We start from the raw sequence: 13,157 nt of genomic DNA, 5'->3' as shown, positions 1-13,157 counted from the left end.
ATAGCCCAGCTCTTGACTCAGTGTCAGAAAGTAGGGAGTTCCCTCCATCTTCCTGTCTGAACTAAAATTAAGACGTATTTTTGCTCACCTGTTCGGATAAGCAATTTGTCCATAAAATGTTGTTATTTACAGAGCGCTTAGAACACTCCATGAGCAAAACAGCACAACTCCAAAAAGAAAGAAGGTGGGGGGCACAGGAGATCAAGGGGTACTTCAAAAGAAAGAAGTACCAATGAATGATCAACACGTAGGCAAAGCGTCTAGTATCACAAGTAAGCTTTAAATTGCCAAACTAAAAGAAAAATTGGTCCATTTTGCCCCTCAATTTATTGCATATTTTAAAAAATTAAAATCCTTGGGCCAGTTCATGGTCTGGTGGTTGAGGTGGCTGGATCCCTCATGGCTGAGTACACAGTTAGAATCCCAGATTCAGTGGCTTGAAAAACAGGCTGGGTGCATGTGCATGCATACCCAAAATCCTGAAGAAAGGAGAAGTGGAGAAGGGATTATGGCATGAACATTCTCCACGAGAGGTACTTTATTACTCTCTCTGTCTCCCTCTCTGTCTCTGTCTTCCTGGAGAGTGCACACACACACACACACACACACACACACACACACACCCTCTGACAAATTGAAACAAACAAACAAATAAGGGGTCTAGCAGGTGGTGTGGTGGTTAAGGCACTGGACCCAACATGGCTGACTCCCCATCCAAGTCCTAGACCTGGTGGCTTGAAAACACTCCAGGCCCGTGTCTGTGCATGCCCACCATCCTGAAAGGAAAATGGAGGAAAAGGGATTGTGGTGTGGCCAGCCCCCAGGGAATGATTTCTCTCTTTCTCTGTCTCTCTTTGGTGAACACATGTACCCTATGGCAAAAATCTAAAATAAAATTTTAAATTAAAAAAAATTTTTTTTCAAAAAATGAAAATATCCTTTATTAATAATAGGATGTGCCAAAATGGGTCTTACCACTCAATCTCAGTCTGTTCATGCTGCTGTAACAAATACCGGACTGGGTAATTTATGAACAATAGATATTTATTTTTCAGTGTTGACAACTGGAAAGTCCACGTTATGGGCACCTGCATTTGGTACCTGGAGGGCCCTTCTTGCTGTGTCCTCCCAAGACAGAAGACAGAAGGGAGGGATTGAACGCTCTCCCTGGGAGCCCATTTACAAGGGCATCAAAGCCCATTCATGAGATGACTGATCACCTTTCAAAAGGCCTGTCAATACCACCACCATGGATCTAAGTGCGACATGAATTCAGAGGAGACACCATTATTCAAACCAGAGCGACCCAAGGCCTTTTATCTCTGGTTTTGTTTAATCTCTTGTTTAAATGTAAACAAGGATTGGGTTTCCTTCATGAATAAGAATGCAAAAGGCATACAGAAGTTGCTGTGTTAGTGAACAGTTGTGGATTACGAAGGAAGTATCCTATGGCTCATGTCTAGTTTCCACAGACTTTAAGTCTGCAAACATAATTTTCCTGTTTATTTTTGAACAACTTATATTTTTGCATTATTAGGCCCAAATGTATCCAATCACTTACTTTGAAATTAGTTTTCCTTTATTAGGTTGATTTGAGACCAACTCTGACAAGATCTGAGAGTAATTTATACTAAATGTGCCTAAGTGATCCAAAAAAGTTTTAGACTTGTTCAAACCATTTAAAATAAGCAGCTTATAATTACCCTAGAAATTGCTAAATAATAACTGCTATATTGGAAATCACTAGATCTCCCACCACATGTGAGGGTACAGTAATCATCGCTGAGGGGCTGCCTGACTCAGGGAACTGATAATGCTGTAAGATGTCCTTCAGCTGAATTTCTTTTTTATGCATAAGGTTGTTCCAAATTGCAAGCCCATTCTGGCGACAGTGTCAGAGTGAGAGGTGGTTAGTCTACACGTCTGTCCGAGCAATGTGGTCCCAGTAAGGGAGTCCCTCAAGGCAGCTGGGAACACTGTTCCTGCCCTCCTCCATCCCCTTCCCTCCATCCCCTTTTCGTTGTTCATAGCACAGCTTAGCACAGCATTGGCGCTCAGGCTGCACTGAGTCATTGCTTTTTAGAAAGAGATCCTTCAGCATTGAACTCGAGGAGTGGGGAGGACAGATGATGGCACAGTGGTAAAACACGACACCATGTGAGGCAAGATTCTTGGTTCAAGTCTGGAGACCTCCGTGAATACAATGCCACATGGATGCCCGCTCTCTGGCACTGACTGAACGCTGAGGATGGTTTGCAGTGTTGGGACCTTGTTGGGGGGTTCTCCTTCTTTCTCTCTCCTTCTCTCCTCCATCTCTAGGTCTCTTGCTCATGAGAGAAAGAGAAAGAAAGAAAGAAAGAAACTTAAAACAAAATGATTAAGTGAACCAGGGTTAGATTTGTCAAAGTGATCTAAGCCTTTGCAATCCTCTGCTCTTCAATGCCTCTGTAACCGACCTCTGTTCAATCCAACAAATATTTATTAGGCACTGACCTGTTGAGACAAAAACGAGAAACACAGAAACTGTATTTGGAGATAAGAATGATGGGCGAGGTGAAAGGAGTTCATAGAAAAGCTTTGCGCAATGCTCCAGGTGTTAAGAATGTGGGCTCTGAAGTCAGACTGCCTCGGTTCTCATGCCAGTTCCAGTTACAAGCTGTGTGAAGGGAGGGAAGGGAAGAAGGAGGGAGAAATATTATCCAAAATTTTTCTAAATTTGGTCAAAAGCAGCAACGCAGGAATCCAGTGAGCTCAGCTAGGTAAAGGTAGGATAAAGGGTAAAGACCAGGTAAGACCAGCTTGCCCAACTGTGACTTTCCTGCCCCTAAGGTATTTGAGGACCCCTCACCCCACTTCCATCACAGGGCACATCTGCCTCAGTGTTTTCCCGTCACGTTGCCATCCTTTAGAAGTGCACCAATTAGATTCCTAATTTACCGAGACTCTCCCTTTGATTAGTCATGAAAGTCTGAGAAGATAGAAGTTGCAGAAATGGCCTTTGAGGCAGGCCATAGTGGGATGCTACAGAGGCAGGGTTGGGGGGCGCTGGGGAGGAGGGGTGGCCAGGAAAACTGTGGGGTACATTGAAAGCTCAGGTAGGGGGATCCAGGACAAGTTTAGAAGAGGAAACTGTTAGATGTCAACAAGCTTTGCCTGTTTCAGTTGTCACCCAGGTCAAGCCTTCCATCCGGAAAGAGAGAAGGAAAGGCTTCCTTTCTCCTTCCCTGCCTGCCGGATGCCACAGGGCAGCGTCCTCCCAAGGCCTCACATAAGGTTGTGGGCCCTCTTGATGCCATGGGTCAGCTGCGTTAAAGCAGACAGTTTCCATGAAGTGACCTGGAAGTGGAGCAGCCTCTTCTCACGGACTTCCTGTACAGAAAGGCATTGTGGACACTCATATACTGGGGGTTGTTGTTGTTGGTTTTGTTTCACTTTCAAGTCCACTCATTGGCAGAAAACATCAATATCTTAATTCCCCAGCAGATCTTTGGCTTTTCTGGATTCCCAGTTCCCAGTGGATGACAGTCATTTGCAGGACGTAAGGGTTTGGCTCTTTGTGCCACCCCAACTTTTCCTATCAATGGGGGCTCCTTCGAGGGCTCACCTGGCCCCATCCCAGTTCTCCAAGCTTTGCAGATAGAAGATCTGCTCCCAGTTCATGCTTATAAGCAACAGGCCTGACTATAAAAGGTATCAACTAGGAAAAGATGGATGCTAGAGTGAGTTTATAATGCCAGGGTCATTAAACAGTTGGAAAGTTTCACAAATGTGCCTGTTAGGGACCAGCAGATGGCCTAATGGTTACATTGCTGGACTCCCATGTAGTCGACCATGGTTCGAGTCCTGGCCCAGATGGCTTAAACTCATGCTGGGCGCGTGTGCATGCGTGCCCAAGATCCCGAGAGGAGAATGGAGGAGAAGGGATTGTGGTGTGGCCATCACCCCTGGGGGGTGACTTCTCGTTTTCTGTCTCTATGTCTCTGTCTGTCTGGCGAGCGCACGCGCCCTATAGCAAAAACCTCTCAAAAAAAAAATGTGCATGTTACATGGAGACAGAGGAAGAGAGGTCGAAAAGCCCAAGAAACACTACTTTTGTAGGTAAGAAGAGATTTTACAATTATTTCTAAAATGCTAAAGCCTTGAGCCTATTCCGACATCCTCTCACTGTGCCTTCTTTGACTCAGTGGATGCCATCAAACAGTCCCAGCCAAACTCTGATGCCACCTGAGGAGCAAAATGCTGAAGATATTCACAAAGGCATTGCCTTTACCCCAGCTCTATTTTTTATTTTTTTTAGGAGAGAAGTTTTTGCTATAGGGTGCATGTGCTCACCAGACAGAGAAAGTGAGAAATCATCCCCCAGGAGGAATGACTGCTCTACAATCACTTCTCCACTCTTCTCCTCTTGAGATTTTGTGCACACACGCATGTGCACCTGGATGAGTTTCAAGCTACCAGGGTCAGGACTCAAACCATGGCTGGCCATGTGGAAACCCAGTGCCTTAATCACGACACTACCTGCTGGCCCACCCCGGCTCTGTTTGAACCAGCACAGCCTGCAACTGTTTATGTGGAGGGATTCCAGTCAGCAGTGATGCCTGGCTGGCATTTTAATAAACCACCTGACGAGAGCAAGGAGGAGAAGACAGACTCTGAACAGGTGTGAGGGAGCCAGAGGAGCCAGAGGAAGATGGGTCCTGGCCCGCCTTCCTCTTCATCAAGCTTTCATGTTCTGCCACCAGCACACTCTGGCTAGTCACAGACCATGGCCTGCCCCATGGTCCCCAGTGTGGGCATGATAAAGAAAAGCTGAGGGACCAGCAAAGGGTGTAATAGTTACGTCACTGGACTCCCATGTAGTCAACCAAGGTTTGAACCCCACACCCGGTGGCTTAAAAGTCAAGCCAGGTGCATATTCGTGCATGTCTGAACTCCCGAGAGGAGAATGGAGGAGAACGGATTGCAGAGTGGTCATCTCCCCTGGGGGGGGGGGTGATTTCTCACTTTCTCTCTCTCTCTCTCTATCTATCTCTCTCTCTGGCAAGCACACGTGCCCTATAGCAGAAGATCTCTCTAAAAAATAAATAAATAAACAGAGAGAGAGAGAGAGAGAGAAAGGCTGAATGCTCAAACCCATTCCCCCGTGCTTTCATCAAGAAGGAAACCGGATTTCGGGGGTGATTATTTCCCTGTCATAACCCGAAATGCTCCATTTCTCCGCACAGAGGCCAGTTGGCAGGGTCGTTCCTCACAACTGCATCGTCGTGGCAATGTGTGACACATTTGGTGACAAGTCGTCTATTTCCAGATGGACGTCTTCAATCCTAGCCCAGGCCTTTGAGAAATTTGACAGACCATTTTTAAGTATTTGCTCGGTACAAATTATGGCTCCCTAAGGGTTCTGCGCAGTGCGTTGGGAGTGATAATGATAGTTCTGGCTTTGTTGTCTTGCCTGCTTGTTTTCCTTTCTTTATATCCAGGCACGTTGTGTTCCTCTACTACTACCTCAGCTGGCCAGCCGGGGCTGTGAACGACAAGTTAAAACCCACCTTCTTTCTAAACTGGTGGGGACGCTGTCTTGATGTCAAAAAGAGAGAGGAAAAAAAAAAGCCTGTGTTGGAATAATACTCTAATGCCACTTGAAAAGTTATGTAGCCAGTGGCTTTTCCATTTCATCGGAGAAAAATAGGAGAGACATATTAATAGTTGGTCTACTATTTCCCATTTAGCTGTGCTCCCTCGGGGATAAGAAAATGAAGACTGACTATTGCTGGGCTGCGTAGGGCGGGCCTGCACGGGGCTGTGGCTTGGCGGGTCAGAGAGGACAGTGGGGACGTCAAGGCTGCCTTACCTAGGAGACACCCTTGCTGTGCGGTGGGCTGCGGGCCATCTGGGTCTTCCAGCAGGTTCTGTTTAGTTTCTGTAATGCTGTGCTTCTTTCCTGCACTGTCATGCAAGGGTCTGGGTCTCGTAGATAGACTCATCGAGGTTACACACACACACACACACACACACACACACACGTAAAATTTATATAGATGTGTTATTTATATTGAAATAATTAGAGACTCACCACAAGCAATTAAGATCACAATTTAGTTCAATTAAATGTTAGCAATTATCCGAAGGAGCTATGTTTTATGAATATTAATGTTCCAAACTGAACTTGGGAGGATCAGTCTTACTTTTATTTCTTTTTTCGATTTTTGCATAGAGCATGTGCACTCCCGAGATAGAGACAGAGAGAGAGAGGAAAGTGAGAAATGATCTTCGCAGGGGAGTTGGCTATACAGCAATCTCTTCTCCTTCATTCTCCTCTCAGAATTTTGGGCATGCACACACGTCCCAGCATGATTTTCAAGCTGCTGGTCCAGGACTCAAACCATACAGCCAGTCCGGGGAGACCCAGCTGCCTTAACTTCCACACACCCTGCTTTTAACTTTTACTTTTTTACCCGTATTTTTCTCGCTCTGTAATTGCATTGAAGACATAATTTATCAGTGTCTTTCCTTTTTAAATGAATAATTGTTAAATATGTCAATATTATTATTTTTTGGAGAAAGAGAGACAGAAAGCAAGAAATCACCCCCCAGGGAGGATGGCCATGCTGCAATCCCTTCTCCTCCATTCTCCTCTTGGGATCTTGGGCACACACGTACACGTGCCCAGTGTGAGTTTAAGCCACGGGGTTCGGGACTTGAACCACTGGACTACATGGGAGTCCAATGACATAGCCGTTATGCCAACTGCTGGTCCCTATGTCGATATTATTTACGTTCATCTTTTTTTTCTTTTCTAAATACCAAATTGGAATGTGAAATTGTTTTGTGTTGTAATTGTGTATCAGAATCTATTGAGTAACTTGTTAATACATTTAGGACTTGGAATTCCCAAAGTAGTCATTACTGTAACTTGATACCAGTCTTTCTAATTCCTTTCGAAAGAAGCAGAATCAATAACCACCATGAATTTTCGGGTTGAAAAAAATCAGTTGGTGTAGCCATGAGCATGAAGATTTTATTCAGATATATGCAAATCCATGACATTCAAAAGAATGATCATTTTGAGAAACATTTGAAGAGCACAATTACTGGGAGAAATACTACTATAACAAGCATCATTGGGGCAGTGCAGTAAGGGGTAGAATAAAGAAGCCTGAAACTAGAAAGTGGTATGCTGAATACCAAGATAAGAAATTATATATGGATGAAGTCATTGTACCCAATTAATCATAATTAATAAGAACATATTGCAACTTCCCGAGCTGAAAAATGAACTCTCTCAGTGATAGACATCTGTCTCTCAAGGAGCCTACCATCGTTAGACATTATTCCATGCCATATGCTACCCAGGCATCAGCTCGTTGTTTGCAATTTGTTACTTCCATAATTTTTGTGATTTTTTCCTATAAATTGGCTTAAAGATGACTCAAAGTGACACCTATTTTTGACTTTAGGATGCCCAAGTCATTTCCTGTTGACAGGAATCTGATGAAAATGTCATTGTCGTCATCACTGAACTTCTGTGCTAGGGTAGAACTTTAGCTGCAAGTTTGTCCTGTATTGATATTGATGCATATTGATATTGACAGTGTAATTATGTGCTCTCTGGCTGTTGAGTAGGAGACAGGGACCCTAAGACTATAGTTAGGGTATAGGCCCCAACTGGAATAAGTTTTTAAGATGGAGACCACTTAAGACAAAGGCTTCTCTCCAGGCCCCACCTCATTCCAGGAAGTAGAGGAGATCGTGGTTTATATGGCCTAAAGCTTTTAGACAGAGAATCTTCTGACCTTGTACCCGCTCCAAAACTAGGAACACAATAACTAGGCCCATCCGGCATGTGCTCCCCGCCGTGAGGGAAATGCATGCCATGAGCCCCATCTGAAAAGAAGCTTGGATAAAGCCCCTCTGACCCAAATAAAAACCACCCCCATCCTTCAGCTCCTCTACAGCAATCTGTTTTCTGGGATCCACTCCCAGCTTGGGAGCTCTGTTCTTCCTTCCTTGCCTTAAACTCTGCTTGCTATCCCCTTCCATGTCCATGCCTCTAATTCTTCATGAGTGTGAGGCAAGAACCCGTGTCCCACTGCGAGTGCTGGGCCTGACCACTCCTGCACCGCTGTATCCCTGCATCAGTGTTGTGAAGTTTAAGTGCCTTCCTGTCCCACTGTACTCTCCAGCCTTGATTGACATACCGCTTAGATATTATGGATCGTCACACGCGTGACTATCCAGAGATTAAAGCATGTGTGTATATATAATATATATGTAAATAAAGTGTGTATAATAAACAATCCATATTTTATATGCAATAATTATAGACTGTTCATATTTCACACAGGAATCACAAAAAGAAAATGTCCAACCCCTAATTCCTTAAAGAGTACAGTAGTGCCCACTATTTGAAGTTTCATCCTCTGCAGGTTGTCACCCAACAAAAGATTAAATGGAAAATTCTAGAGATGTTAGATAATTCATAAGTTTTCAGTTGTATACCGTGCTGATAGGGCGATGAACTCTCACACCGTCCTGCTCTGTCCCACCCTGCTCAGGAATCCCTGTGCCCAGTGTACCCACACTGTGTACACCACCTGCCCCTTAGCCACTCCGTAGCCTTTTCGATGGTCAGATCAGAAATACTGCAGTGTATGTGGGTTTCAGTACAGTCCTTGGTTTCTGGCATTGGCCAGGGTCTTAGACTGCACGGATTCGGGGGTGGGGGGGGCGGACCCCTGTGCTTTGTTTTTCCAAAAGACAGAAATGGAGGTATGAACGTACTGCTGCAAATTGCTGCCATGGGTATTTGAACGAATATTCTCTTGGGGGGAAAGAATATCCTCTTCCGTCTGAGGAGACCATTATGGGCTCTGCCCCAGCGTGTGGAGATTGCAGTGAGAGATGGAGTAACCTGTTGCCTTTGCGACATTTGCTCTCAGTGAGAGGGCCAGGCAGTGACACTTTCATCAGCTGCTTTAGTAGCGCTGAGCTTTTTCCAGTAGACAGCAGAGTACCTCAGAAAAGAGGGAAGATGCCTGTTAAGCCTCTTCCAGATGGTTCCAACCGAACCACGTACAAAGGCTGCTGGGGAAGGGCCTAACCATTAGGTTACTGGGCTTTTCTAACTGACGCTTTTCTGCCGTAGTGGAAGAAAATTATAAAATGTATTTTCTTTTTTTGGCACTCAGATGAGTACAGGATCAAACCGGTGGAAGAGGTCAAATACATGAAAAACGGGGCAGAAGAGGAACAGAAAATAGCAGCCAGGAACCAAGAAAACTTGGTAAGAATCGCATTGCTCATCTAACAGTGGATTTCGGCAACCCCATTATAATAAAATCTGCACTGGGTGTTTAAATTGCAACGTACACGCTGGCACAAGATTTCTTGAAAATGCTGCAGCTATTTATAGCTTGCCTGGAAGCTGCACCATGACTTCTATATCCTGTTTGTCTCTGAATAAGCCTTTCTTGAATCTTGAGAGAATGCTCCAGGGAAAATTGAGCAAAATGATTAGTGTTTTAAAATAGCTCAATGTAAAGGAAACAGCAGAAAGTGTAGGATTGAAATTCTGGGAGGGGGGATTGGTTTTGTTTTTGTTTTCTTCACCTCATTTAACTCTTATCCAGGTCAGGGATGGCTGGTTGAGCTTCATTATTCTGGACAGGTAATGTTTTGAGGAAGTTGTTTTTCAAAGGAAAAAAATGTCTCTTCCAGGTAGATTTCTGGTGAAAGAGTCAGTACTTCACATTCACAATGTGTTAATGGTATTGTGAGTTTTGAATGAAGGTGAGAATTGTAATGATCTGAAACAGGAAGTCGGGGACCTCTTGACTACAGATCAGTCTACCTGTTCTACCGTGCTGTTCCGTATCTAGACATATTGGGTTGTCGGAAAAGTCACGACACATTTTTACGTAGAAAAACACAGCGTCACTTTTCAGAGGACCCAAGAGTTAGCTAATTATCATATGAGATGATTCCTTAAAAGAGGTTGCAAAGTTAAGAATGTGAATATATTTGGTTGTATGGGAGCAAATTGTTTTTAGTTTTTGTTTATGTTTTACTTTTGGATTATTTGTTTGTTTGTTTTTTCATGATTAAGTGATTGTATTTTCAAGAAATCTATAATGTTCCAAAATATTTTCACTTGACCTAAACTCCTTTTTCGATGATGTGATCTGTTTTTGTGTGTATGACTTGCGCTCCAGCAGAGGGAGTTAGCAGGGTATGGCCCAGGGCCCCTGAGAATTTAAGACTGTCATTTTATGCACACTGAGGAATAGTAGAGGTGCTGCTTTTATTTTTTTCCTGAATATGTGAGTCACAACTTGAAATACTGGACTGGCAAAAGGTTAGCATTTTAGATTACTTTGAAAGAGTGAAAAAGGTACTAGATAATGAAATGTGTTTCGTAAATGGATTTTTAATTTGAAAGTATCACTCAGGTCACAGAGATTCATTGTCCCTGGAGTGAGGGACTATGTTAACATTAGCACTTAAGTCCAGAAAAAGGTAGGTAAGACTAAATGGTAAAAGTTGATATTATCAGACATTTTACATGAATATATATATATATTTTTTACTTCGAATGGATACATTGGACACCCAAGTAGACAATATCAGTCGTCATTTTTCTCCTTCAGTTTACTAACAGGTAGAGTTTGTCCTTTGCTTGAGGTGGTTTCGCTTGGGTTATGCATCTCAGCTCTAAATCCAGCATTTCTATAGAAGCTGGAGAGGCGCTGAGAAACAGAGTGGCCGTGGCTTCTCCTGGCCTCTACAAACCGGGGAGGATCTTTGCTCCACATGCTTATACATCTAGAACCCTAAAGGAAACCCCCTTTTAAAACATGTTCTTGGGAACCAGCAGTTAGCGTAATGGCTATGTCGCTGGATTCCCACGTAGTCGACCATGGTTCGTGTCCCGGACCCGGTGGCTTAAAACTCATGCCGGGCGCGGGTGCGTGCGTGCCCAAGATCCCGAGAGGAGAATGGAGGAGAAGGGATTGCGGCGTGACCATCCCCCCTGGGGGGTGATTTCTCGCTTTCTGTCTCTATGTCTCTGTCTGTCTGGCGAGCGCACGTGCCCTACAGTGAAAATCTCTCCAAAGAAAAAAAAAACATGTTCTTAACAGCAATAAAAACTGGGAATACCATGCATGTCCTTCAATAGGTTAAACAAACTTGGGTATACCTACCTGTACAGTGGGATGCTTTTTGGCAACATAAAGAAATAAGTTATTGGCGCAACAAAAAGACGGTCTCAAAGCTTACATAGTGCCTGATTCCATTTATGTAACATTCTTCTTTTTTTTTTTTTTTTTTTTGGAGAGGGTTTTTTTGCTATAGGGCGCGTGTGCTCGCCAGACAGACAGAGAGAGACATAGAGACAGAAAGCGAGAAATCACCCCCCAGGGGGGATGGTCACGCCGCAATCCCTTCTCCTCCATTCTCCTCTCGGGATCTTGGGCACGCACGCACATGCGCCCGACGTGAGTTTTTTTTTTTTTTTTTCTTTTTTTGGAGAGGGTTTTTTTGCTATAGGGCGCGTGTGCTCGCCAGACAGACAGAGAGAGACATAGAGACAGAAAGCGAGAAATCACCCCCCAGGGGGGATGGTCACGCCGCAATCCCTTCTCCTCCATTCTCCTCTCGGGATCTTGGGCATGCACGCACACACGCCCGGTGTGAGTTTTAAGCCACTGGGTCCAGGATGCGAACCACGGTCGACTACATGGGAGTCCTGTGACATAGCCATTACGCTAACTGCTGGTTCCCTTTATGTAACATTCTTGAAATAGCAAGTTATAGAAATGGAAAATAAGGAAACATCACTTTTTAAATTTTGTTTTTGTGTGTTTGTTTTTTAGGTTGGGTTTGTTTGTTTTTTACCATGAGGCACATGCACTTGCTGGAGAGAGACCAAGAGAGATAGTGAGAGGAAAAGCGAGAAATCCTCCCAGGGGGGATGACCATGCCATAATCTCTTCTCTTCCTGGGATTTTGGGGACCCACACCCCACCACAAACTGTGATTTTTAAACTGCCAGTTCTGGGACTCAAACTGTAGTTGGCATATTGGAGTCCAGTGCCTTAACTACCACGCCACCTGCTGGCTTGAAACATCACTTTTAATCTCATAGTCTGTAAACTTTTTTTCAATGTGCTCTCATCACATTTAGAGCAAGTAAAACATTTTCCCTTCTCTCAGTTTTGCAATCTGCTTCTGGTGTATTCTTTTTTGTTGTTGTTGAAGAGGTTTTTGCTATAGGGCGCTTGCGCTCACCAGACAGACAGAGACAGAGAGACAGAAAGCGAGAATACACACCCCGGGGCGGGGGTGGCCATGCCATAATCCCTTCTCCTCCATTCTCCTCTGGGGATCTTGGGCATGCATGCACACGCTCCTGGCATGAGTTTTAAGCCACCAGGTCTGGGACGTGAACCACGGTCAACCACATGGGAGTCCAGAACATAGCCATTACGCTAACTGCTGGTTCCTGCTTCTGGTATACTTTTCAGCGCTGTGATCAGAACCAGCGCTAGTGCCTTGGCATGCAGATGGAAAGGAGATGTGGAAAGAACTGGTCCATGACAACCCTTTCTTACTCTGCCATCCACCTAGGGCCAGGCTACTGCAGGAGTTTTCAAGTATGTAAAGGTTTGCCCAGAATGAGGACTAAATGATAAAGAAATGTCCAAAACGACGTGACCCTCAGTTGTCTGGCAATCTTGTCTTTGCTGCCTACTCCATCCTTGGGGCCTGCAATCACATATTGGTCATGCACATTGTTTGGGGACAAAAAACAAACAGCAACAGCAAAAAACTAGTAGCTTTCTAAACTTGAAACTTACATTGGAAAGTAGATGAAACAGATCTATCAATTCTTTAGTTTCACCTCCTTTAAAATAATCTAAGAGTCACAACGTTGTTATGTTTCAAAGAATTATTTTAAGATGTAGGCTGAAGAAGTTTTACTCTTAACTGTTAGAATGTAGAGGCTCGGTGAACCTAACCAAGGCATTATGGCTTGATGGTGAAAACTTTGGGCTCTGAAGTAGAAACTGCCTAGATTCAGGTCTCAACTCTGCCACTTGAGAAGTAATTTGATCTACTTCTCTAAGCCTCCCCGTTGTCAAATGGGGAAAAAAAAG

The 13,157-nt window shown here is 44.2% G+C and overlaps 1 protein-coding gene across 1 annotated transcript in view; it reads left to right on the top strand.

Annotated features, from left to right (window-relative positions):
* The window catches only part of CUNH1orf21 (chromosome unknown C1orf21 homolog), a 209,743-nt gene that overhangs the window by 40,219 nt on the left and 156,367 nt on the right, over positions 1 to 13,157 (top strand). The window contains exon 2 of the mRNA XM_006143868.3: positions 9,189 to 9,283. Within this exon, the coding sequence (XP_006143930.1) occupies positions 9,189 to 9,283 (95 nt within the window). The remainder of the gene's footprint in view (positions 1 to 9,188; positions 9,284 to 13,157) is intronic.

Source organism: Tupaia chinensis, unplaced genomic scaffold (assembly GCF_000334495.1).
Source record: "Tupaia chinensis unplaced genomic scaffold, TupChi_1.0 Scaffold000112_1, whole genome shotgun sequence".
In the NCBI taxonomy this organism is placed as follows: domain Eukaryota; kingdom Metazoa; phylum Chordata; class Mammalia; order Scandentia; family Tupaiidae; genus Tupaia; species Tupaia belangeri.
The sequence above is the reverse complement of the archived record's forward strand: the minus strand, read 5'-3'. Positions and strand labels throughout refer to the sequence as shown.